The sequence below is a fragment of the Lipotes vexillifer genome, unplaced genomic scaffold (assembly GCF_000442215.2).
Source record: "Lipotes vexillifer unplaced genomic scaffold, Lipotes_vexillifer_v1.1 scaffold97, whole genome shotgun sequence".
NCBI classification, from domain to species: Eukaryota; Metazoa; Chordata; class Mammalia; order Artiodactyla; family Lipotidae; genus Lipotes; species Lipotes vexillifer.
Genome location: NW_006775688.1, coordinates 1,384,954 through 1,412,122, shown reverse-complemented (window position 1 = coordinate 1,412,122; position 27,169 = coordinate 1,384,954). Strand labels below are relative to the sequence as shown.

Here is a 27,169-nt window from a genome sequence, read left to right as displayed (position 1 = left end):
TGTGTGTGTGTGTGTGTGTGTGTGTGTGTGTGTGTGTGTGTGTGTTGGGGACAGCTAGAGAGAGCCCCGTTTTCAAAGTAAGTTATCGAAAACTCCTTCACATGCCGTTGTCTCCTCACAATAGCCCGGTGAGCTAGGCATGAATGACAGTGTTATTACTCCCTTTTACAGGTGGGAAAATTAGGCACAGAGAGTTCAAGTAAATTAAGATTAGAGAGCTAATTGTCAGAAGAGCCGTGTCTCCCGACTTGGTACTTTTTTATTTGGTTAAGGATGTGGTTAGTTATATAATAGTGTCAAGTAACTCAGGCTCACTGGGTGACTGAAATATTTACTGTTGTTTTTAACTACAGTTTTCTCTAGAAATGAGTGAATCAAAGTAAATCTTTCTGTGTAGAACACAGACACTTCTTTCACCTTTCTTCTGATCCTCCACCCAAATGCCCACCTTTTCTTTACATTTTTAGCCCAGATCAGCCAGTTTTCTTCTTAACACAGAGATTGGATCCTAGTGGTGAGTTCTCCCATCGTGCTTCATTTAGCCAGCCCGGTCCTTGGGCTGTGACTTTCTCAGTGGGGACACTGGCCCCAGTTCATCATGACCTGATGTTTAATGGCTCTGTGTTTGGCCAGGGCATTGCCCTGCCAGGCCTGAGGGCCAGCTGTTTACTTCGGTAGCCTTTCCCAGCTTCTCTGCTGAGAACTTTTATGCTTGTTGACTGCCGCATGTTCCTGGGTTGCATCTCTTCCTATCGTATACAGTCAAGACATTCATACAGCTGAGTAAAGGGGCCCTTTTTGTTGCACTGGAGCAGAAAACTGAAAGTTTCAGAAATTAAGAAAAATACTTATCAGAGATGAACTAGAAGTGAAAAGAGAACAAGCTTTGGGAGAAAGTCTCTAAGCCTCAGATTCCTCACCTGTAAAATGAGGATAATAACACTTACCTCGAGAATTACTATAAGGGTTAGAGATATAGCTGGAAAATGCCAAGCTTAGTGCCCAGAACATAGTGGATTCCCCATAAACAGGAGAGAATAAAATAAAATCTATTTTGTTCACTTTCCATAATATTTAAAATTTGGGCAACAATCCCAAGGGAAATGAAAATGCAGGTTGACACAAAAACTTGTACATGAATGTTCATAGCATTGTTCATAGTAACTAAAAAGTGAAACAACAAACCTCTAATAACTGATCAATGGGTGAACAAAATGCGGTCTATCCACACAATGGAATATTATTCAGCCATAAAGAGAAATGAAGTACTGATACATATGCTACGACATGGATGGACCTTGAAAACATTATGCTAAGGTGAAAGAAGTCAGACACAAAAGGCAACAGTTGAATGATTTCATTTATATGCAATGTCCAGAAAAGGCAAATCCATAGAGACAGACAGAAAGTAGAAGAGTGGTTACCAGGGGCTATAGACAGAGGGGAGGATGGGAAGTGGCTGCTAACAGGTACAGGGCTTCTTTTGGGGCTGACAACAATGTTCTGAAATTAGATCATAGTAAAGGCTGCACAGCTCTATGGATATGCTAAAACCCACTGAATTATACACTTTAAAAGGATGATGTTAGGTGTGTGCCTTGTATCTCAATAAAGCTATTATTTAAAAATGGGGGCAACAGTAATTATGCCTTAGTTGCTCTGCAGAGAGCTGTTACATATGGCATTTGTGGGAGGTGTACCCGTATGGTCAGCCCATGCCTGTATCATTGTTTTTACTTTTTTCTAATAGCAACTCTATTGCTATTAGACTGACTGAAAGAATTATTTAGACCTTGCTCAACCTGTGCATGTCAATCTTTCTTTGTCACTGAAGATGCTTTCTGGGTATGTGAAAGCAGGGCAGTGATATTACTGCTATCCTCCCAACCATATTTGAAATATTTAATTACTGAAATGTGTGCCCTGAACATGTGCAGATGGATGGGCAGTGGCTGTTAAGAGGTGAAATAATGTGGTCTTTGTGTTGGGTCCCTGGTTTCCAGAGAGCCGCTGTCATGCTGAAATATATTCGTGGCATTTCAGCCTAATGGGTTATAAACAGACTTTTATCTTTAAAACCTGGGTATCTGGCTTCTCTTGAAACGATAGGAAAGTCTAGCATTTCTGGGCACGCATTCTAGCATGGCAGCAATCAGATGGGGCCTGCGTGTGTCTATTCTTAACAGTCCTTCTCTCACACTGTCAGCTCACTCCTTTATGTTATCTGTGCTCAGCCTTTGTAGGCATTTGGGTTGAACTGGGGAAAGTCCTCTTGAAATTGTTCATTCATTCACACATCAAGCCCGTGATTAGTGCCTGTTTTATACAATAATCTCTGTTAGGTGCTGGAATAGTCCTGTCCTCAGGGAAGAGAGTCAGGTAATGGAGAAAGACATAGAACCAGTTAATTATATTACAGGAGCAGGTTCAATGTTGGGAGTATGGGCAGGGAATTGATGTGTAGTTACAGGTATGGGGGTGGGAGGTTCAGGGCTCCTGGAGAATAACACCTTTCTGGATCCTGTGGTGTCCTCTCTCTAGTATTGGTGCTTTAGTTGTTGACTGTGCAGAACATTTCACCAGTAACTCCATTTCTTCAGGGCACACCCACAAATTTAAAAACTTAATAGAATTGGAAAATCCAGCAAGGAAGAGAAAAGAGGAAATGAGGAGTGGGTGAAAAGGAGTGGGAAGAAGAATAAACAAAGGGCAGAGGAGAAGAAAAATAGGAAAAAGTACTTAGGCAAACGAGAAACATACTTATCTTGTCTCAGACACTGCCACTGATGTTTTCATGGAATTCCAAGGGTTTTGACTCCAAGGAAAATTATGCTGAAGGGAACTTCAACACAGCTTAAAGGGAACTAATGAATCTTCCCATTTTTCTTATTTTATTTCCTCCCATTCTTTCGCACTGAGATGATCCCATTGGTCACGGTGATTAACGTCTTTAACGATGCAGAGAATTCCTTCCAGTTTGACAGGTGGGCATCCACTCTCTGTGGGTGAGTGCGGTGGGGAGGGTCTGAGCTAGGGTTGGGAGGGGCACCAGAAGGCCTGAAGGAAGAGTCCAGGCTCTAACCCCCACCATTTGTGTGGCTTGAGAAAGACATAACCTCTCATCCTCAGCCTTCTGGCCTATAACATGGGGAGATAAAAAGAATGCCTACCTAGCTAATCATGAGGCTCAAAATGGGACAGTGCAAGACATACAGGTGAGGGGTTCTTAACACCAAGAGAGGAAAACTATAGCTCACAATCAAAAGTAGGAAGAAATGGCTTATTTGTAATATGTTTAATTAAGTTCATCCTGATTTTATTAAGATGATATTGGGCTTTGGAATTGACTGTTAATGGGTCAGTCAGTAAATTTTAACCACTCCTCTTTCCTGCCCTTTAGGAATGAAATTGATTACTTGCTTGATTGTATTTTCAGAATTAACATTTCTTTTTACATCACTTTTACCCAGTCTTCAGGTGTGTAATGCCTATGATTGTTTCTGGGATTAAATGGTACATACTGAGGAAGGATACTGAGGATAAATATTTATTTGTTGGTGAGGAGGGTTTCATGAGAAGTGAGTTTTCCTGATTTCTTAGTTCATTAGGAAGAATTGCTACTAAGTGACTTGGTAGGACCTAGGAGAAGGCTTTTGTTGGGAGAAATCCCCAGCCCCCAGTTCATATTTGTATCCTGAACCATATCCATAGCTAGTTTCCACCCAACAGAAGGATTCTAGTTCTTTAAACAACTCTGCACAGTAACCAAGAGGCAAGAGTCCATCATCACATTTTGCCAAGTGGCCAAGCATATCTCTTCCGACCTTGGCAGAGCAGCTGCTGGTGAAGCTTTCCCTGAGAGCAGAGACAGAGGACTTGATGACATTCCCTTCCTTGAAGATGAATTTCACTAGTTGCTTCCAAAAGTGAAATTTTATTTTGAGGTGGAACTCTCTCAAGTTGGAAAATTCATTTTTTGCCAGATCATTGGTTATGGTGTGAATCTTCCAGGTGGTGACTAACTTTGTTGTTCATTCCATCACAGTTCCCTTGAGCCTCTTGGAAGCATATTTTGCAGGTTCTAAGGCAGCAAAGATCAATCGCGGCACAATATTGCTTTCCTCCTGCCCCACTGAGTACAGTCCTGTTGTTCTGTAGCATCAGAAATCTAGACTTTCTGGGGTGGCAGGGAAGCTAAGAACATTCCCTGAGGGTCAGTACAGATGGAGGTGATCAGAAGTACCATGTCATCAGTATCTGTGTTCCACCTGCTGAGACATCCGGCCTGCATCTTTTTTTTTTTTTTAACATCTTTATTGGAGTATAATTGCTTTACAGTTTTGAGTTAGTTTCTGCTGTAAAACAAAGTGAATCAGCTATATGCATATGCATATCCCCATACCCCCTCCCTCTTGCGTCTCCCTCCCACCCTCCTTATCCCACCCCTCTAGGTAGTCGCAAAGCACCAAGCTGATCTCCCTGTGCTATGCAGCTGCTTCCCACTAGCTATCTATTTCACATTTGGTAGTATATATATATGTCAATGCTACTCTCTCACTTTGTCCCAGCTTCCCCTTCCCCTTCCCTGTGTCCCCAAGTCCATTCTCTACGTCTGTGTCTTTATTCCTGTCCTGACCCTAGGTTCATCAGAACCATTTTTTTTTTTTAGATCCCATATATATGTGTTAGCAGACAGTATTTGTTTTTCTCTTTCTGACTTCACTCTGTATGACAGACGCTAGGTCCATCTACCTCACTACAAATAACTCAATTTCATTTCTTTTTATAGCTGAGTGATATTCCATTGTATATATGTGCCACATCTTCTTTATCCATTCATCTGTTGATGGACACTTAGGTTGCTTCCATGTCCTGGCTATTGTAAGTAGAGCTGCAATGAACATTTTGGTACATGACTCTTTTTGAATTTTGGTTTTCTCAGGGTATATGCCCAGTAGTGGGATTGCTGGGTCATGTGGTAGTTCTATTTTTAGTTTATTAAAGAACCTCCATACTGTTCTCCATAGTGGCTGTATCAATTTACATTCTCAACAGTGCAAGAGGGTTCCCTTTTCTCTACACCCTCTCCAGCATTTATTGTTTGTAGATTTTTTGATGATGACCATTCTGATTGGTATGAGGTGGTGATACCTCATTGTAGTTTTGATTTGCATTTCTCTGATGATTAGTGATGTTGAGCATCCTTTGTTTGTTGGCAATCTGTATATCTTCTTTGGAGAAATGTCTGTTTAGGTCTTCTGCCCATTTTTGGATTGGGTTGTTTGTTTTTTTGATATTGGGCTGCATGAGCTGCTTGTATATTTTGGAGATTAATCCTTTGTCTGTTGCTTCCTTTGCAAATATTTTCTCCCATTCTGAGGGTTGTCTTTTCATCTTGTTTATTGTTTCCTTTGCTGTGCAAAAGCTTTTTTTTTTTTTTTTTTTTTTGCGGTACGCGGGCCTCTCACTGCTGCGGCCTCTCCCGTTGCGGAGCACAGGCTCCGGACGCGCAGGCTCAGCTGCCATGGCTCACGGGCCCAGCCGCTCCGCGGCATGTGGGATCCTCCCGGACCGGGGCTCGAACCCATGTCCCCTGCATCGGCAGGCGGACTCTCAACCACTGCGCCACCAGGGAAGCCCTGTGCAAAAGCTTTTAAGTTTCATTAGGTCCCATTTGTTTATTTTTGTTTTTGTTTCCATTTCTCTAGTAGGTGGGTCAAAAAAGGATATTGCTGTTATTTATGTCATAGAGTGTTCTGCCTATGTTTTCCTCTAAGAGTTTTATAGTTATCTGGCCTTACATTTAGGTCTTTAATCCATTTTGAGTTTATTTTTGTGTTTGGTGTTAGGGAGTGTTCTAATTTCATTCTTTTACATGTGGCTGTCCAGTTTTCCCAGCACCACTTATTGAAGAGGCTGTCTTTTCTCCATTGTATATTCTTGCCTCCTTTATCAAAAATAAGGTGACTATATGTGCATGGGTTTATCTCTGGGCTTTCTATCCTGTTCCATTGATCTATATTTCTGTGTTTTTGCCAGTACCATACTGTCTTGATTACTGTAACTTTGTAGTAGAGGCTGACATCTGGGAGCCTGATTCCTCCAGCTCCGTTTTTCTTTCTCAAGATTGCTTTGGCTATTCTTGGTCTTTTGTGTTTCCATACAAATTGTGAAATTTTTTTCCTAGTCTGTGAAAAATGCCAATGGTAGTTTGATAGGGATCGCATTGAATCTGTAGATTGCTTTGGGTAGTATAGTCATTTTCACAATGTTGATCCTTCCAATCCAAGAACATAGTATATCCCTCCATCTGTTTGTATCATCTTTAATTTCTTTCATCAGTGTCTTATAGTTTTCTGCATACAGGTCTTTTGTCTTCTTAGCTCAGTTTATTCCTAGGTGTTTTATCCTTTTTGTTGCAGTAGTAAATGGGAGTGTTTCCTTAATTTCTCTTTCAGATTTTTCATCATTAGTGTATAGGAATACAAGAGATTTCTATGCATTAATTTTGTTTCCTGCTACTCTACCAAATTCATTGATTAGCTCTAGTAGTTTTCTGGTAGCATCTTTAGGATTCTGTATGTATAGTATCATGTCCTCTGCAAACAGTAAGAGTTTTACTTCTTCTTTTCTGATTTGGATTCCTTTTTCTTCACTGATTACTGTGGTTAAACTTCCAAAACTATGTTGAATAATAGTGGTGAGAGTGGGCAACCTTGTCTTGTTCCTGATCTTAGAGAAAATGGATTCAGTTTTTCACCATTGAGAATGATGTTGGCTGTGGGTTTGTCATATATGGCCTTTATTATGTTGAGGTAGGTTCCCTCTATGCCTACTTTCTGGAGAGGTTTTATCATAAATGAGTGTTGAATTTTGTGAAAAGCTTTTTCTGCATCTGTTGAGATTATCATATGGCTTTTATCCTTTAGTTTGTTACTATGGTTTATCACATTGATTGATTTGCATATATTGAAGAATCCTTGCATTCCTTGGATAACCCCCCCTTGATCATGCTGTATAATCCTTTTAATGTGCTGTTGGATTCTGTTTGCTAGTATTGTGTTGAGGATTTTTGCATCTATGTTCATCAGAGATATTGGCCTGTAGTTTTCTTTTTTTGTGACATCTTTGTCTGGTTTTGGTATCAGGGGGACGGTGGCCTCCTAGAATGAGTTTCGGAGTGTTCCTCCCTCTGCTATATTTTTGAAGAGTTTGAGAAGGATAGGTGTTAGCTCTTCTCTAAATGTTTGATAGAATTCACCTGTGAAGCCATCTGGTCTTGGGCTTTTGTTTCTTGGAAGATTTTTTAATCACAGTCTCAATTTCAGTGCTTGTGATTGGTTTGTTTATATTTTCTATTTCTTCCTGGTTCAGTCTACGAAGGTTGTGCTTTTCTAAGAATTTGTCTATTTCTTCCAGGTTGTCCATTTTATTGGCATAGAGTTGCTTGTAGTAATCTCTCATGATCCTTTGTATTTCTGCAGTGTCAGTTGTTACTTCTCCTTTTTTCATTTCTAATTCTATTGATCTGAGTCTTGTCCCTTTTTTTCTTGATGGGTCTAGCTAATGGTTTATCACTTTTGTTTATCCTCTCAAGTTGCCGCCTTTTAGTTTTATTGATCTTTGCTATCATTTCCTTTATTTCTTTTTCATTTATTTGAATCTGATCTTTATGTTTCTTTCCTTCTGCTAACTTTGGGGTATTTTTTTTGTTGTTCTTCTTCTTTCTCTAATTGCTTTAGGTGTAAGGTTAGGTTGTTTATTTGAGTTGTTTCTTTTCTTTTTTTTTTTTTGCGGTACGCGGGCCTCTCATTGTTGTGGCCTCTCCCATTGCGGAGCACAGGCTCCGGACGCACAGGCTCAGCGGCCATGGCTCATATGCCCAGCTACTCCGCAGCATGTGGGATCTTCCCATACCAGGGCACGAACCCGTGTCCCCTGCATTGGCAGGCGGACTCTTAACCACTGCACCACCAGGGAAGCCCTGAGATGTTTCTTGTTTCTTGAGGTAGGATTGTATTGCTATAAAGTTCCCTCTTAGAACTGCTTTAGCTGCATCCCATAGGTTTTGGGTCATCGTGTTTTCATTGTCATTTGTTTTGAGGGATTTTTTTGATTTCCTCTGATTTCTTCAGTGATCTCTTGGTTGGTTAGTAGCATATTGTTTAGCCTCCATGTGTTTGTATTTTTTTACAGATTTTTTTCCCTGTAATTGATATCTAATCTCATAGCATTGTGGTTAGAAAAGATACTTGATATGATTTCATTTTTTAAATTTACCAAGGCTTGATTTGTGACCCAAGATATGATCTATCCTGGAGAATGTTCCATGAGCACTTGAGAAGAAAATGTATTCTGTTGTTTTTGGATGGAATGTCCTATAAATATCAATTAAGTCCATCCTGTTTAATGTATCAGTTAAAGCTTGTATTTCTTTATTTATTTTCATTTTGGATGATCTGTCCATTGTTGAAAGTGGGGTGTTAAAGTCCCCTACTATGATTGTGTTACTGTCGATTTCCCCTTTTATGGCTGTTAGCATTTGCCTTATTTATTGAGGTGTGCCTATGTTGGGTGCATAAATATTTACAAGTGTTACATCTTCTTCTTGGATCGATCCCTTGATCATTATGTAGTGTCCTTCTTTGTCTCTTGTAATTGTCTTTATTTTTAAAGTCTATTTTGTCTGATATGAGAATTGCTACTCCAGCCTTCTTTTGATTTCCATTTGCATGGAATATCATTTTTCATCCCCTCACTTTCAGTCTGTATGTGGCCCTAGGTCTGAAGTGGGTCTCTTGTAGACAGCATATATACGGGTCTTGTTTTTGTATCCATTTCAGCCAGTCTGTGTCTTTTGGTTGGAGCATTTAATCCATTTACATTTAAGGTAGTTATGGATACGTATGTTCCTTTTACCATTTTCTTAATCATTTTGGGTTTGTTATTGTAGGTCATTTCCTTCTCTTGTGTTTCCTGCCTAGAGAAGTTCCTTTAGCATTTTTTGTAAGCTGGTTTGGTGGTGCTGAATTCATTTAACTTGCTTAAAACCTTATTAAAGGTTTTAATTTCTCATCGAATCTGAATGAGATCCTTGCTGGGTAGAGTAATGTTGGTTGTAGGATTTTCCCTTTCATCACTTTAAATATGTCCTGCCCTCTCTTCAGGCTTACAGAGTTTCTGCTGAAAAATCAGCTGTTAACCTTATGGGGATTCCCTTGTATGTTATTTGTTGTTTTTCCCTTGCTGCTTTTAATATTTTTTCTTTGTATTTAATTTTTGATAGTTTGATTAATATGTGTCTCAGCATGTTTCTCTTTGGGTTTTTCCTGTATGATACTCTCTGTGCTTCCTGTACTTGATGGACTATTTCCTTTCCCATTTTAGGGAAGTTTTCAACTATAATCTCTTCAAATATTTTCTCAGACCCTTTCTTTTTCTCTTCTTCTTCTGGGACCCCTATAATTCAAATGTTGGTGTGTGTAATGTTGTCCCAGAGGTCTCTGAGACTGTCCTCAATTCTTTTCATTCTTTTTTCTTTATTCTGCTTCCTGGCAGTTATTTCCACCATTTTATCTTCCAGCTCACTTATCCGTTCTTCTGCCTCAGTTATTCTGTTACTGATTCCTTCTGGAGTATTTTTAATTTCAGTCATTGTGTTGTTCATCACCATTTGATTGCTCTTTAGTTCTTCTGTATCTTTGTTAAATGTTTCTTGTATTTTCTCCATTCTGTTTCTGAGATTTTGAATCATCTTTACTATCATTACTCTGAAATTTTTTTCAGGTAGGTTGCCTATTTCGTGTTCATTTATTTGGTGTTGTAGGTTTTCACCTTGCTTCTTCATCTGTAACATTTTTTTTGTCGTTTCTTTTCTTTTTTTTTTTTTGTTTGTTGATGGGTGGTGCTGTATTCCTGTCTTACTGGTTGTTTGGCCTGAGATGTCCAGTACTGGAGTTTTCAGGCAGTTGGATAGAGCTGGATCTTGGTGCTGAGATGAGGACTTCTGAGATGCCTCACTTGGATTGATATTCCCTGGGGTCTGAGGTTCTCTGTTAGTCTAGCGGTTTGGACTCGGAGCTCCCACCACAGGAGCTCGGGCCTGACCTCCTGCCTGGGAACCAATATCCCACAAGGTTCATGGCTCAGTAAAAAAGAAAGAAAAGGAAAAAGAAAGGAAGAAAGAAAAAAGGGACTAGTACAATATCAAAGAATAAAAAACAAAATAGTATTAGAAAGATAAAAATTATATTAGGAAAAATAAAACCATAATCATAACAACTGCAACAAGGTAAAATAAAACCACAACAGAAGAAAGAAAAAAAAAAAGGTTGTGGGTGGGGGGAACAAGCCAAAAGGAGAGAACAATAACAAAGTATAAAGAATAAAATAAATTTAGAAAAATAAAAGATTTATTACGAAAAATAAAAATTATAAAAGAATCAACAATAGTGAATCAACAAGGTAAAACAGACCCCCGGTCTAAAAGAGGAAAAAGGAAAAAAGAAAAAAAGAAAAAGACTTGGCCATGGGGGCGGAGTTTAGGTGGGGTTGGAAACTAGGCAGGGGCGGGGCTTAGGGTGGGGCGGGACCTAGGCGGGTGGGGGGTGACGTTTGAGTCTGCGGCATGGTCTAGGTGGGGCGACGTTCAAGCCTGGGGTGGGGCCTCTGCTTAGCACATGGGCGGAAGGCGAGAGGCAGCAGGTGGAAAGGAGGGCCTCTGGAGGGTGGAGTTCTGGAGTTGGGAGGTCCTGAGTGAGGGTGTGTGGTGGGGTTTAGGCCCAGCTTATTGGAGGGGGTCTCCCTAGAGGTAGGGCCCTGGGTGGGGGTGTAGGGGCAGGGCTTGGGCTCTGTGCGGCAGGAGGGAGGCTCCAAGGGCAGATGATTAGGCCCAGGAGCCCAACAGGCTCCCCAGTGCCTAAGTGGACAGGTAAAGAGCTGGCCGCGTTCCCTTCTGTTTCTTCGCAGCCCTCCCCACTGTCTCCCCCAGGGTCTCCCCCATCCCCTTTGGACCCCTAACCGTGGGTGGGTCCTGCTGGGTGTAGGAACTCCTCCCCTCCCACAGCCATCCCTCAGGGGTGTGGGTCCTGAGGTCTGGCCTTTACTCTTGCTCCCCCTTCCCTCTCTCCCACTCCCTCAGGACCCGCATGGCTGGAGGGGACCTAGGTGGGCAGAGGATCAGGCCTGGGACCTCAGCAGGTTCCTGGGGGCCTAAGTGGGCAGGGGAAACCTGGCCACGCTCCCTTTTGATCCTCTTCCCTCCCGGTGGTTCCCCAATCTCCCCCTTCGGGCGTGAGATCCCTTCCCCTCCCCCAGCCGCCCCTCAGGGGCGCCAGTCCCATCCCGCCTCCACTTCTCCTCCCCCTTCACTCCCCCCACATCCTACCCGGTCACTGGGGGTCCCCCACCAGTGTCTGGTAGGTGCCCTAGTTGTGAGAAGACGCGAATTCCGCGTCCTCCTAGTCCGCCATCTTGACTCCCAAGGCACCGGCCTGCATCTTTAATATGGCTCCAGTGGCCCCACACTTACCAGTGTGAGTTTAGCCTTCACAACCTCAGTAGTTCTTGTAGAAGGAAATGAGTCAGTTGTAATTATTTCAAAATGGCTATTAGTTTAGGAGCCAAGACTGAGGAATGAAAACTGACCTTCTAAAACAAGGAGAAATGTCAGTGTGTTTAGACGTTGCCAAAGAAACCTCTATTTTATTTTTGGCCACACCCAAGTAGGAAAGCTCTGTCATCCTGCAGACATGTTTATCTACTGGTCTGCTCCAGGGTCTCTTGCTTTCCCCTGTAACAGTGACAATGCACCTGCTGGCCTGGGAACTTCATGAGCCAAGGAGATCCCTGTGCATGCTGTTGATTGTATTTGCAGTATGTGTTTACCCCTGTCCTAATGTGGCTTTGAATCGGAGACTCATGGGCCTTTGCTGCCTTGCACAGCTAGGGAAGAGGAAGAGGCAAGAGGAACTAGAAGCAAAGCCAGAGACAAAGCAGATGTGCAGCTTTATGGTAAGAAGTGGCCTAGCCTTCCCACTAAGGCCATGTGGATGTTGCACCTGTATCTGCCAGCTCTTCCATTTCAGGTACTAGCTCCAAAGAAAACCAGCAAAGACTATTGGACAAAGAGGGGACCAACCATGAGCCTCACAGCCATATCAGGGCCACAGCTCTCCTGAAGGTGGAGGAGGGAGACCTCTTAGTGGCTGGCAGGTCCTGGTGCTCCTTAGAGATAAAGGAAGGTCGCTGTCCCAATGGGGCCTTCAAAAAAAATTAATTATGTGAGGATTGGCACAGCTCAAGAGCTGAGCTCTCCTTACTATGTCAGCCAGAGCCAGAGATTTAATGTGATTCTACTCTGGTTGGGACAATTGAAGCAAAGATTGAACAGGCTTAGCCTCCCAGGAGCCTGGCCTTCTGACCAGTGCCTGCTTGTGCTTTCACAAACACTGGTTTTCCAGTTTGATTAGTGAAATCACTAATCACTGTAAATCACTTGTAAGTCACCTCTCCAGATGTATCTTCACATCATTTGTTTCCTTCAAGGAATCCTTTAGCAATGTCTGTCACCTCTCTGGGTGCCTTTCCTGATCTGATTGGGAGAAGGGTGGCAGACTCATTTTCCACGGGAGTGGGGGGAGCTGTCAATTTGGGAGAGAGCCCTCGACTTCTCCTGAAGGGGTTCACACCTGCTGTGTCCTCAGCGTCCTAGCTTGATGGAAAAATCCTTCTTAGCCATAAAGATTTTATTTTTTTAAACATCTTTATTGGAGTATAATTGCCTTACAATGGTTAGTTTCTCCTTTATAGCTAAGTGAATCAGCTATACATATACATATATCCCCATATCTCTTCCCTCTTGCGCCTCCCTCCCTCCCACCCTCCCTATCCCACCCCTCTAGGTGGTCACAAAGCAGCGAGCTGATCTCCCCGTGCTATGTGGCTGCTTCCCACTAGCTATCTATTTTACATTTGGTAGTGTATATATGTCCATGCCTCTCTCTCACTTTGTCACAGCTTCCCCTTCCCCCTCCCTGTGTCCTCAAGTCCATTGTCTAGTAGGTCTGCATCTTTATTCCTATCCTGCCCCTAGGTTCTTCATGACCTTTTTTTTTTTTTAGATTCCATATATATATGTGTTAGCATACGGTATTTGTTTTTCTATTTCTGACTTACTTCACTCTGTATGACAGACTCTAGGTCCATCCACCTCACTACAAATAACTCAGTTTCATTTCTTTTTATGGCTGAGTAATATTCCATTGTATATATGTGCCACATCTTTATCCATTCATCTGTCGACAGGCATTTGAGTTGCTTCCATGTCTGGGCTATTGTAAATAGTGCTGCAGTGAACATTGTGGTACATGACTCTTTTTGAATTATGGTTTCCTCAGGGTATATGCCCAGTAGTGGGATTGCTGAGTCGTATGGTAGTTCTATTTTTAGTTTATTAGGGAACCTCCATACTGTTCTCCATAGTGGCTGTATCAATTTACATTCCAACCAACAGTGCAAGAGGGTTCCCTTTTCTCCAAACCCTCTCCAGCATTTATTGTTTGTAGATTTTTTGATGATGGCCATTCTGATCGGTGTGAGGTGATACCTCATTGTAGTTTTGATTAGCATTTCTCTAATGATTAGTGATGTTGAGCATCCTTTCATGTGTTTGTTGGCAGTCTGTATATCTTCTTTGGAAAAATGTCTGTTTAGGTCTTCTGCCCATTTTTGGATTGGGTTGTTTGTTTTTTGATATTGAGCTGCATGAGCTGCTTGTAAATTTTGGAGATTAATCCTTTGTCAGTTGCTTCGTTTGCAAATATATTCTCCCATTCTGAGGGTTGTCTTTTCATCTTGTTTATGGGTTCCTTTGCTGTGCAAAAGCTTTTAAGTTTCATTAGGTCCCATTTGTTTATTTTTTTTAATTTCCATTTCTCTAAGAGGTGGGTCAAAAAAGATCTTGCTGTGATTTATGTCATAGAGTGTTCTTCCTATGTTTTCTTCTAAGAGTTTGATAGTGTCTGGCCTTACATTTAAGTCTTTAATCCATTTTGAGTTTATTTTTGTGTTTGGTGTTAGGGAGTGTTCTAATTTCATTCTTTTACATGTGGCTGTCCAGTTTTCCCAGCACCACTTATTGAAGAGGCTGTCTTTTCTCCATTGTATATTCTTGCCTCCTTTATCAAAAATAAGGTGACCACATGTGCATGGGTTTACCTCTGGGCTTTCTATCCTGTTCCATTTATCTATGTTTCTGTTCTTGTGCCAGTACCATACTGTCTTGATTACTCTAGCTTTGTAGTATACTCTGAAGTCAGGGAGCCTGATTCCTCCAGCTCCATTTTTCTTTCTCAAGATTGCTTTGGCCATTTGGGGTCTTTTGTGTTTCCATACAAATTGTGAAATTTTTTGTTCAAGTTCTGTGAAAAATGCCAGTGGTAGTTTGATAGGGATTGCATTGAATCTGTAGATTGCTTTGGGTAGTATAGTCATTTTTACAGTGTTGATTCTTCCAATCCAAGTACATGGGATATCTCTCCAACTGTTTGTATCTCCTTTAATTTCTTTCATCAGTGTCTTATAGTTTTCTGCATACACGTCTTTTGTCTCCTTAGGTAGGTTTATTCCTAGGTATTTTATTCTTTTTGTTGCAATGGTAAATGGGAGTGTTTCCTTAATATTTCTTTCAGGTTTTTCATCATTAATGTATAGGAATACAAGAGATTTCTGTGCATTAATTTTGTATCCTGCTACTTTACCAAATTCATTTATTTGCTCTAGTAGTTTTCTGGTGGCATCTTTAGGATTCTCTATGTATAGTACCATGTCTTTGTGTCCTGTTGCTTGTGGAGCCTCACAGCAGGTCAGGCACTGCACTGTTACATTTTCTACAGGACTCTGAAAATAGAACCTTTAACTAAAGCCTCATGTTTCCTCCAGGGAGCTTGCGTCTGGGCCTTTGCTATATCTCTTTCTCCAACCCTCTGAAGAGACAAGTGCCTGCATGTTTTCATGATTACGTATTCAAACGGAAACGCACTTTCATAAGAGGGATTAAAAGGCAGCAGTTAGAATTATCTGCCTGGATTTCTGTTTATTTGCCTTCGCCAGGGGAGTGGAGAGGCAGGGCAGTTGGTCTTGAGGGGGGGAACGTAAGCCTTCCTCAGTGGGCTGGTGTTCTATGGGACAGTGCAGGAGACTGGCCCTGCTCATCAAAGACCAGAGTGGATGAACCTTTGACCACAGCTGGAGGATTTGCTCATTTCCTCAGAAGCCTGAGAACAAAGAGAATCTTAACAATTTGGGGAAGTAACTGTACAGGAATTTTTTAACTCCATCAGGACAGTATTTAAAATCTCTGCCTCTACTTTTAATTAGAGACATCTATCTTCGCATACACCAAGCAGCTAATTTCTCTGGATGTTTGTCAGTAGTAGATACTTAGGCAGAGTTTGGAGTTGTTTAGTCTATACTCCAGGAAAGTAAATTTCATACAATGAGACCTTTGTTAAATTTAACTTTGTTAAAATGATTAGGAGGAAATGCATCAAAGTGTATGGAGGACAAAGAGAATATAAATCCTGTGTAATGAAGAAACAACAGTCAAGGAAAGAAGTAGATGCTATCTAAATTTTCATACACTATTTATAAGTAATTTGGGAATAATTTAGAATTCCTAAAACTTTTGGCTAACACTATCGTCAAGATTTTTTTGTTTTAACGTACTCTTACTCATAGTACTTTGAGTGAAGAATAATGTGCATTGGAGTGGATTCCCAGTTTCAGGAATTGCTCTACACATGCTTCATACTGTGAGATGAGTGGTTTGACAATTCTAGTGCCCTTCCTGGCTATGATGCTGGACATTGGTGGCTTGTGGCAGTGTGTGAGAGTGGATATGATTTTTGCTGACATGCTACATTTCTCGGCACAGTTGCAAACTGGATGGAGCCCGTGTCTCTCTCCCACATTGCTTCCTGGCCCACTTTCCCACCTCCTTGTACACCCCCATCTCTGTCCCAACGTACTTACCTGGTATCCCCCAGTACCATCAGCTACACACATCACCTCTCTTCCCTCCAGATAATGGAATGTCTGGGTGGGCCTGTGGGTCTCTCTCCCTCCTAGACCTTGTTTTGAAGAAAGGAGCTGATTCTAATCTGATTTCCAGAAAAGACTTGAAAGTAGATCAAGTGGCCATCGGCATCACCTCTTGATCTTCTGTTTTTGAATAATGTTTTAAAGAAGGATAGTTTTTGTTCAAATATCCATTTTATGAAATAAGATTTTCAGATATTAGTCATAGACCTCTATCCTTCATTTTTCTATACCTCGTGACTTAAGTGCATACCTTCCTGTTACTTGGTGTTTTATAGAAATTTATTCCCTATGTAACATGGAGTTCCACCATGCTTTGCTTAACAATGTTTTTTTCCTTGAACATTCCTAAATATTCTCTCTTTTAAAGATTTCATTTGTTACTTTTGGAGCAGCAGTGACCATCAAAAGCTCAAGTAGGAAATATAAAAACCATTATAGATTGGGTTTAACAAAATCCTATTTACTGAAATTGACATAAATGGAGGACATGACCACTGTTCACATCTCTTCATTTGCTCTTATCAAGGCTCTCAGGGAACCACTGCTGCTGATAATGCCAATAGCTTTCCCTCCCAGGAGGAACTGCTGAATTGCCAATAAAGTATAAGCCTTTTAAGAGTCTCAGACACCTCTGTCTTCCCATGACTCTTTCTTTCCTGTTTGCCCGCCCTCCCTCCCTCCCTCCCTTCCTATTTTAATTTTATTCAGTGTAGTTTTAAAAAACCAAGAATAGGTGTTGAATTTTGTTAAAGACCTGTTTAGCGTTTACAGAGATAATCATATGATTTTTCTTCAGATCTATTAATATAGTGAATTATATTAATGAATTTCCTTTATATTGCACAATCTTAGGCTATGATATATAATATTTTCTTAATAGGATATTGGATTCTCTTTGCTAATACTTTAGGATTTTTGCAGCATATTTATGGAAAAATATTGGCCTGTAGTTGTGTGTGTATATCTTTATTAGGTTTAGATATCAATATTGTACTTGCATTACTAAAAGGACTTGGATTTTTTTTTTTTTTTGGCCACGCGGCTTATGGGATTTTAGTTCCCCAACCAGGGATTGAACCCAGGCCCCTCGGCAGTGAAAGCGCCGAGCCCTAATCACTGGACTGCCAGGGAAGTCCCCCTTTTTTTTTTTTTTTTAATGCTCTGGAGAACAAGCTACATAACGTTGGAAATATCTAATCTATTAAGATATCTGGTAGAATTCCCCTGTGAAACCACCTGGGCCAGTGTTTTCGTTTTTCTCTTTATTTCTTCCAAGAAAATTGTTCTGTTTAAGTTTTGTCTCTCTAATGGAGTCAGTTTTGCTAACATGCATCTTGCTAGGAAATCTTCTATTATATCTAGTTTTTAAACTTATTTTTCATTGAGTTGCACAAAGTGACCACTTATGATATTTTAAAAAAATTCCTTCCATATCAGTCATATTCCCCTCATCTTTGTCATTTCTTATTTGAAATTTTTGTGTTGTCTTGGTTAGATGAACTAGTGATTGTCTTTTGTTGATTTTGTTCTCAAAAAAAGTAACATTTCTTTTGTTTATTAGTTCTGCTCCTTTTCTGTTTTCTACCATGACTTTGTCTTTATTTCTTTATGCTTGTTTGTGTTGTTGCTCTTTTTCTAGCTTTTTGAGTAGGAGCTCAACTCATTTATTTTTATTGATTTCAGGATAAAAAAATGGAATTCTTCTCTGACCACTGCTTTAATTGTATCCCCCAGCTCTGATATCTAGTGTTTTCATCATTTATGTTTAGAAGTTATAAAGTTGACTTGTAGCTCTTATTTCACTTAATAGTTGTTTAATAGAGAGTTTTTAATGGAATTTTGGGGGTTTTATTTTATTACTAATTTCTAGTTTTATGATATTGTGATCAGAGAATGCTGTTTATATTATTCCAATTTATAGAGGCTTTCTTCATAATGTAATTGTTGGTCAGTTTTTGTGCATGTTCCATGTGCACTTGAGAAAAAAGTATAACCTCTATTATTGTGTTCTGTAGATCCTCTATATATTTACTTTTTACCATTTACACTTTCTTCAACTGAAAATGGTATATTAACATCTCTTATTATTGGTGCTTGTTTTTCCTTGCAGTTTCTATACTTTCTGCTAAATCAGGGGTTGACAAACTACAACCTGCAGACTGGTTGCCTACTTTTGTAAATAAAGCTCTATTGGAGTACAGCAATGCTCATTCATTCATGTATTGTGTATGACTGCTTTACTGCTACAATGACAGAGTTAAGTAGTTGCAACAGAGAATGTATAGTCTGCAAGCCTAAAATAGTCACTATCTTGTTCTTAAAGAAAAGTTTGCCAACCCCTGTGCTATATGAAGGTACATGGATATTCACATTTATTATATCTTTGATGTGAATTATATCCTTTAGCATTATTAGAATTACAATTTTGCTTTGTCATGTTTAACATTTTTTGGCATGAATTCTACCTTATTTGATGTCAAGTTTACAATCCCTGCTTTCCTTCTTTTCCAATTGACTGGAGTATCGGTTCATTTTTAGGTGTTCTGAATAACTTTGCTTTAGATGTATATCTTATACTCAGCATACGTTTGCTTTGTGATAAAATTTGAAAATACTTTTGTTTTAATAAGTGAGTTAAGCTCCTTTTGAAGTGGATCAGTTTATTAAACTTTTAAGGTAGAACAGAAACAAGTTTTGTGTACATTGTTTGAAGACTTTTGAAGGTACTCTATGGTGTATAAGTGATGGTAGAGTTAATCCAAAATAGATAGGTGAAGATACCTTGGATTTTGAATTTTATACTGGGAACAGTTATTGTAACCTACCCCTCTAGTGCATATGATTAAAGCAGCACTGACTAAAATTTTGTTGGACTTGAAATGAAAATGCAACTCTGAATAATTGCTTAAATTGAGGGTTGTTGTTATGTAAGTTAAAAGGCAGAGTTTACATCTTGGATAACTAAAAGTTAAAACAAACAAGAAACTTTCCAAGAATATTAGTTACCTAACTCTACTTTAATTCATTTTATGTATATACTATTTTAGTACAACCACTTACTGATTCTACTATTGGCCAAGTCCTGCTTAAGGATCTAATGACACAGAGATGGTTTAAAGCAACATCTCTCACTTCAGAAATTCATTGTCTACTTTGGACCATGAGGGAGTCATTTTCATACACACAATGTCTAGAACTGGCCATTCTCCTTTCAGTTAATCTGGGGTCTTTTGGTTTTCCCCCTCTTTCTTTGGATGACATAATAACTGAACTGTGTTGTGCTTTCTTTCATGCAGGGCAGCCACTGATCACAATGTGGATAATACAACAGAAATACTCAGGGAGTGGTTGAAAAATGTCCAGAGAGCCTATCACTATGTGGAGTGGAGGCCTATGGATGAACCTGAGTGAGTAGCAAGAGAACATTTTGTGAACTCATTATTCACCCTTCCCCACTTAACCAGTCTTCCAGCCATGTTAGGCTTCCAGTCTTGGGGGCACATGTGACTTTCCCTTGTCTTTCATCTCTGTGTTTAGTAAGTTACAAAGACCTGCCATTTCTTCCTTTGACAAATCTTCATGTCTCTCTTCCTCTTTACTCCTGCAGCTACCAGCCAAGTTCAGGTTCTCATTAGTTCTCAAGTAAATTACCACAGCAGCATATATTTTTAAATATTGATATTATTCATTCATACTTTGAGGATAACCCTTTTATCCTTGAGAGAGCATAGTGAAAAGTTTGTATACCCCTGACATACACCTTGCTTTTTCACTCATCATATCTTGGTAATCATTCCAAAGCAATAGTTAAGGAGTGTCTTCCATTATTTTTATGACTGCAGCGTATCATTGTGTGGATGTATCATAATTGTTCAATCAACCTCCTACTGATGGACATTTACGTTATTTCCAGTCTTTACCATAGCAATTTCTTAGTAGCCTCCATCTTCAAATCATTCTCTATACCACACTGTCAAATCAGTCTACCTAAAATATTAGCGATGTGCTGTCATTTCTCTATTAAAAAGACTTCAGTGACTCTCTAGTACGTACAGAATGAAGTTCAAATAGCTGATTTATATTTTTAAAAGATTTCATAAATTTAGCATCCATACGTATACACCAATATTTCCTAAAAGAAAACTGCATCATCTGGATGTTGCTACCGGTTAGCTGCTACCAAAAGCTGCTGCTAATCATTCCAGTTACAAAGATGTACCTTCTCTCAACACTTGTATTGCTTATTTCCTATATCTTCTTGTTTGACACAACAATAAACTTAACTAACATTAACTATCTGATTCATGCATTTTTTTTCTAAGTATTTTTTTTATTTCTTTGGCAGGGGCTAAAATATACAAATACTTTATATTTCACTCAGTGCTATGTTCTTGGTGGGCACTAAATTTATACTTGTTGGATGAACAAATAAGTAAATGAGAACATGAATAAATATATTTAAACTTACTACTCTAAATGTTTCCAAGGCTACAACAATTCTAGCTTAAGAAATTGTAGAAATAAGATGAATTGAGCTGCTGAAATTTTGCCCAGGATGAGTCATTTATTGGAAGCCAAATATGTATTATCATAATAAGGAGTGCTATTCCAGAACAAATTTTTGTTCTTCTAGTCTCTCTTTATATAATATTTTTATTATGTGTATGTATGTATGTATCTACATATATATCTCAAATCTCAGTATATGGTCCATATATGGAGCAAACTTTAACAACCAAATTTGAACACTGTAAAAAATTTTGAACAATCTTTTGGAGTTCCTTATAATGGAATTTGGCCTAATTAGAGTAGCCCAGAAAGACTCTATGTACCTCTCTTGCATCCTAGTAATTTTCTCCATTGCCAGATTTTGACTAAGTATATTGTATGCCAAGGTCATTGTGAGAAATACCAGAGAAGGCATTTTTGGGGGCAACATATTCAGAAAAACAGAAATTCCACTGATTTTTGTAGAAACAATAATTGAGGAAGACATTCCAGAGACTTCCTGTGCAAAAATAGTTTTATTAATCTTATTTGTATGGTTACGATCTCATTGTTTTCTGCGGTTTCTCATTCACTGAGGGAAATGCACTGCCAGTGCAGCATTAAGAACAAAGTGGTGGCCAGTTTGGGGCCACTGTGACTTTATCAATGACCATACCAGTTGGGAGCTTTCAGAAAGGTTCTTGAGGGTGTGCTAACCCACCTGCCTCCATGGCCGTGGACGAGTCCTGGCCTGGTTGCTTTGTGGATGTTGATAGAGAGCCCAGCATTATGCATCTGCTCCATGATCTCACTCCATCTGGGGCAGATCAACGTGTTAGACGCTGTGGAATCGTTTACTGAGACTTGACCATGTAAGGTAAACCTTTGTTTTTCCTGGGAAGCTCATATTTTGATGCTGTAACATCTCCAAATTTATTTGATGTCTAAATGTATAAGACTGTGTCTAGGAACATGAGTGTTGGGGTTATGCCTGGATTCAAATTCTGACTGTACCCCTTATTAACTGTATAATGTTAAGCAAATGATTTAACCACTGTAACCAATTTCCTCAGCTCTGAAATGGGGAGAGTGGTAGCACTTACATCACAAGGACTCAGTGAGTTCTAATGAGAACCCACTGAAATATTTCATGTAAAGAGTTATGTGTATGGGAAGCAGCAAATTACTTAATCTCTCCTTGCTCCAGTTTGTTATCAGTAATAACGGAATAATGATAGCCATAACAGTATCGACTTCCTAGGGTTACTACTGGAAGATTAAATGAATTACTACATAGTGCCTGGAATATATAGGCAATCAATAGTTATTAGCTATTATTATTAATATTATTGTTATCATTACTATAGGTCTTATCCTGATGAAATTGGACCAAAGCACTGGCCTGGCTCCCGTTTTACCCATGTGATGAAACTACGACAGGCAGCCCTTCGAACTGCGAGGGAAAAATGGTCAGACTACATTCTGGTAAAAACAGACGTTTAATTTCTTGACAACTGTTATCTAGAATGTTTCCAAATCAACTGTTGATAATGTAGGACTATGGGAACAATCAAAACAACCCTTTTTTAGACATCTCCTCCTCAACGTTTTAATAAAGGCACAAGAAAAAATCTGGAGAACTTAATATCGGGATACCTGGATTTCATCTCAGACTCATTCCTCGCATTTTTAGTGAATAAGCAAATAAGCTCCTGAATTATTCAATCTCTTTATTGTAGTAGGCATAAGAAACTCTAATACTTTTTAGTTCATAGGGAATGCTATGGGTAAAGCAATAGAAAAGGTCTTGACTTTTTAGAAGAGTTTTGGGGATATGAGAAATTGATTACGTAAAAAGAGATTCAAATTAACAGCTGTGAAATGCTATTATTCCCTTCTGCTCCCGAGTGTCTGGGGAATGGTATCTCTTGCTTGGCTTCCTGGTTGCTCCTAATTATGCTGGACTCCCCTGGAGAATTTCTCTCCATGAAGAGGTTCCATTACTTCCCTCAGAACTTCGAGAGTGGTCCAGAAAAATGCTGGACTTGACAGTTAAGAATCAATGTTATCCTTATCCTCCAGGAACCTGTCTCAGTTGGAAAGGACAGCTCCCTAATCGGCAAGAAGCTACAGTCCCTATTCCCTTTGGAAAATTGACACAGGCTTTTCTCCCCCCAAATTTATGGGAACAAAGTTCTTCCTCTGTGACCCCCAAAATCTATTTAATTCTTTTGGCAAACATTTTCCAGTACAACACTACAAATAACGCCAGTAAAGCAAAGCCAGTGTTGTTTCATTAAACTTATGGACGTCTGTTCTCTGTCAGTAGACTCTGATTCCTAAAGGGAATACTTTTGAACTATGTCCATCCTCAGCCTCTCAACCACAACAAAAATCAGCCCAGTAGTTTATCACACACGTAATTTCAATACAAATAATTTCATAGAAGTTTCAAATTGTGCTGATATTTAACGTTGTATAGCTGTTTAAATGTCATTGAAGTGTACAAGTGCTGAACCACAAAATTTTTGGCAAAGAGATTGACTATCAAAGAATGAAAGCTTCTGATTATTTACTTTGTGTGTTGCAGGGGGGGAGATATACATAACATAAAATCTACCATTTTAATTTTTTTAAGTGTACAGTTCAGTGTGATTATTTTATATGATAGAAACTGTTGCTATACTGTCCCTGTAAATGAATCAGTGTTAACATGGATTTCTGGTAAGAATGGGAAATAGCTTCATTGGTTAGCATGGGTTGCTATAATGTACTTTAGACAAAAATTCTAATTGTAACATTAAGATAGCATTTATGGATCAAACGGTTTGGGGCCAGTTTGGCTTCACTATAGACAACCTGAATAGGTGTGTTCATTTGTACCTAGAGTGGGCACTCAGTAAGTGTGAATAAGTCCTTATTTAAGGGCTTGAGAGCCATTAATAGCTTATACTTAAACCACTAACCAAGGTGTAGGTTGGGTCCTTGTTGAGTATGTGCCCAATGATAATACCAATTCATTGCTCGGTGCCTTATGCAGAGCTAAACATGTGGAAGTTAGACTAAATGTATTTTGCCTGAATGAAAGCCATCCAGCTGCAAGGGGTTTCCATAAGGAAAATACGGATAACATGGATAGCTGGTTCCATATGTCATGAGCAAGTTTCCATAATCCTTTGGCAAGTGTTGGGTTACTCTTGTACCCGTTACTGAAAAGTATCTTTTCATGCGATGTTATCCTTTTCTTTTCCTAGTTCATAGATGTTGACAACTTCCTGACTAATCCACAGACCCTCAATCTACTGATTGCAGAAAATAAAACCGTTGTGGCCCCCATGCTGGAGTCTCGGGGCCTGTACTCTAATTTCTGGTGCGGAATCACACCTCAGGCAAGTCTTTTGGGTAATGAATTAAGGTTATGAGTTTTAACAAGGCAACCACCTGTCAACAGTAGCCCCATCAATCTTTTTCTGATTTTCTCCCTTGAAACATGCCTGTCATTGTGTTATTGGAGCAAGCATTTTTAGGAAAGTAGGTAAATCCAGGTCCAATGCCACAACTCCATGAGCTCTTCTGTATTGATGATTTATGAAGAAATCATTCTAATGAACTTAGCGTTAGAAGCTTTAAATTAACCACTATAGCTTGCTGAAATTTGTACTTTTTTTCTCCCTGATTCAGAGATTTTCAAAAAATTAAATATTTTTTTTTGCTCATCAAAACTAACATAAGAACACTATAAAAAATTGGAAAGAGAAAAACGTTTTTAAAGGATCATTTTAATCCCTACCACTCTAACATCATAGATGACAGCTTGCATGTTTTTAACTATATCATCAAGTGGCTATAATGCAATTTACTTAACCTTTCTCTTAGTTTTAAAACATTTAAGTTATTTGCAACTTTTTTTTTTTTTTTTTTTTTTTTTTTCTGTTACTCCCTTTGGCTGTCATTGAGCTTGGTTTCTGCAACTTTCTCCTTATAACATGTTTAAAAATATGCTGGGATCTAAGAAATCTAAAACCAATTTTTTGGTACGTGGGCCTCTCACTGTTGTGGCCTCTCCCGCTGTGGAGCACAGGCTCCGGACGCACAGGCTCAGTGGCCATGGCCCACGGGTCTAGCCGCTCTGTGGCATGTGGGATCCTCCCGGACCGGGGCACGAACCCGTGTCCCCCGCATCGGCAGGCGGACTCTCAACCACTGCACCACCAGGGAAGCCCTATTTGCAACTTTTAACTATTATAATGACCATCATTTTCCATATTTAATTTAACATTTAACATTTTCCATATTTAATATTATTTCCTTGGGACCGCTTCTGAGAGCTGGAATTAGTGAGTCAAAGAGTATTAAATATTTTAATGACCTTTGACATGTTGCCAGAATATTTCCAAAGAGATCTAATAATTAGAACTGCCATGGTAGATGTTTTTACAAAATTTGAGTTAAAAAAAAATTTCAAATTTCCATCATCTCTCTTTTCCATTGTAAAATATTCGAGGTCTAGAGATCTGTTGCAGTGAATGTTTATGGCTGATTATATTTTTTATTCTTTAGTTAATAAATTAGAGAGATAAACTGATCAATGTAGTACATATCAATGTAGGATAAAAATTCTCGAAGGGAAAAATTGTATGTTAAGTGTATTCTCATGCTCAAAGAGCTAAATTTTCAGTCCCTCTTTTATATTTGGTTTGGTTTTAGATGAAGAATGAGGCCAGTGGTGTGCTGATAAATATATAATGACTGGTTCTCTGTGGGGGAAAACCCTTTATTGGTAGCATTTACCAGTTTTCATGGTGTAAGGACTTCTACCATGCAAATGTTGTTTAAGCTGAGGGAGAGGTTAAGTAAATTGCAGTACAGTCACTTGATGATATAATTATTACAGATATGCAAAGCTTGCTGTCTGTGGTTTATTTACAATGGTGGGGATTAACGTGATTTTTGATTTTACAGATTTTAAGCTACCAACGTGTCAGCTGACTTGCAAACTTCCTGGCTCTAGCACGCTACTGGATGCGGCAGTACTCCTTCGTTACAGTCATCTCCTGTAGCTCCAAGAGATTTTGAATGCATGTTATCCACATCTCTTTTAGGGACAGATTAAGTTCATATTTATAAAAGCCAATCAGTTCCTTGGGGAGAAGCTTTTATATTAAATTTAAGTTCATACACTCTCAGTTAATAATCTGCAGCGCTTCACGTGGCAGAATCACTCTGGGGTGTTTTTAATGAGTTGTATATTGACACCAGCACCAAGAGTGGATTATCCTAGTAACCGCAGCCTCCCAGTTTCTGTTGTCTTATTTGCTTTAATATTAACAGCTCACTTACTCTGCACAGTAAAAGTAAAATCTAAGCAATTTAGAGGCAATTCTAATTTGTTTCTGTTTCTGGCTCTCTATCATCCCCAGTGAGGCTTCTGCTAGGGCAGGAACAGAAACAGCCGATGACTTCATAAGCTTGAGGCAGGCCTTGGTTTCCAAAGCCTTTAAACACATCCAAAACAAAATGACCTCAGTTTTATCTGGTCAATGAACCAGAATCATTACCAACAACATTCAGTTTATGTGGAAAAAATGACACATCTATTGCCTCTGCCTGTCTGCAGGAAGCATATTAAGTCTCTTTCTCTCTTTCTTTCCTTCTCTGCTTCCTTCCTCCCTGCCCCCAGGATATTCAGTGTTTCATTATCATCATGAATTTTCCAGGCTTCTCATTCTGACAATATTGTCCTAAGTAGTCTAGAACCTTGTATTTGTCATGTGTTCTTAGGCAGTCCTCTAAAGAACCAGTTTTCCCTTTGTCCCTTGGAAGAATATTGATAAGTTGAAGGATGTTAAGTGAGCCTTAAGTTTAAGGCTTATAAAAAAATTGTAGGAATAATACTACTTCATATAATGCATTACAGTTTCCAAAGTATCTTCACAGACCGTATCCCATGTGATCCCTTCTACAACCCTGTGAGATAGACAAATCAGCTTTTACCCCATTTTTTCAGGAGAAGAAACTTAGGCTCAAAGAGGTTAAGCATGGGCCTAAGATCAATCAGCTATAGATGGTAAAGATGACTCTAAGACGCACATCTTCTAAGTCTTAATTTGTGATCCTTCGTCCTTACCACGTGGTCAGTGTGAGCATTAGCTCGGCTAGAACACTAGTTGAGACACTGAAAGAAATGTCAGAGACGAGGCTGCAGTGCCTAATGTGTGGGTACTGACACCACTGCAAAGTGTGACCGTAAGGGAACGTGACTGATTAATGAATATGAGAGAACTTTTGCAACTACTGAGTATTGTGCCCTTCAGAGTGCTGGCCCTGTGAAACTTTGCACTCATTCCATGAGTCTGCCGTTGCCTAAAATGTTTTTGGATATGGCTTTCCAAACTTCACATGCTTTTAAGTATGTTTTGTCAAGACACATCTTCATCTTCTCTGGAATGGGTTTGAGCTTTGGCAATAGTCAAGTTATAATTGGTGCCACTGGAGTATAAAGCTCCAGTGGTTTCTGCACCCCATGAGGGCTAATAACACTGGGGTTGTCAATTTACTGCTAAGCCTCCAGCATCTAATA

The 27,169-nt window shown here is 39.4% G+C and overlaps 1 protein-coding gene across 2 annotated transcripts in view; it reads left to right on the top strand.

Annotated features, from left to right (window-relative positions):
- Nucleotides 1-27,169, top strand: part of COLGALT2 (collagen beta(1-O)galactosyltransferase 2) — a 129,536-nt gene that overhangs the window by 50,782 nt on the left and 51,585 nt on the right. For both annotated transcript variants that reach the window (XM_007450152.1, XM_007450151.1), the window contains exons 2-4: nucleotides 19,398-19,508; nucleotides 21,957-22,074; nucleotides 23,844-23,978. In XM_007450152.1, coding sequence (XP_007450214.1) covers nucleotides 19,495-19,508; nucleotides 21,957-22,074; nucleotides 23,844-23,978 — 267 coding nt within the window. In that variant the 5' untranslated portion in view covers nucleotides 19,398-19,494. The remainder of the gene's footprint in view (nucleotides 1-19,397; nucleotides 19,509-21,956; nucleotides 22,075-23,843; nucleotides 23,979-27,169) is intronic.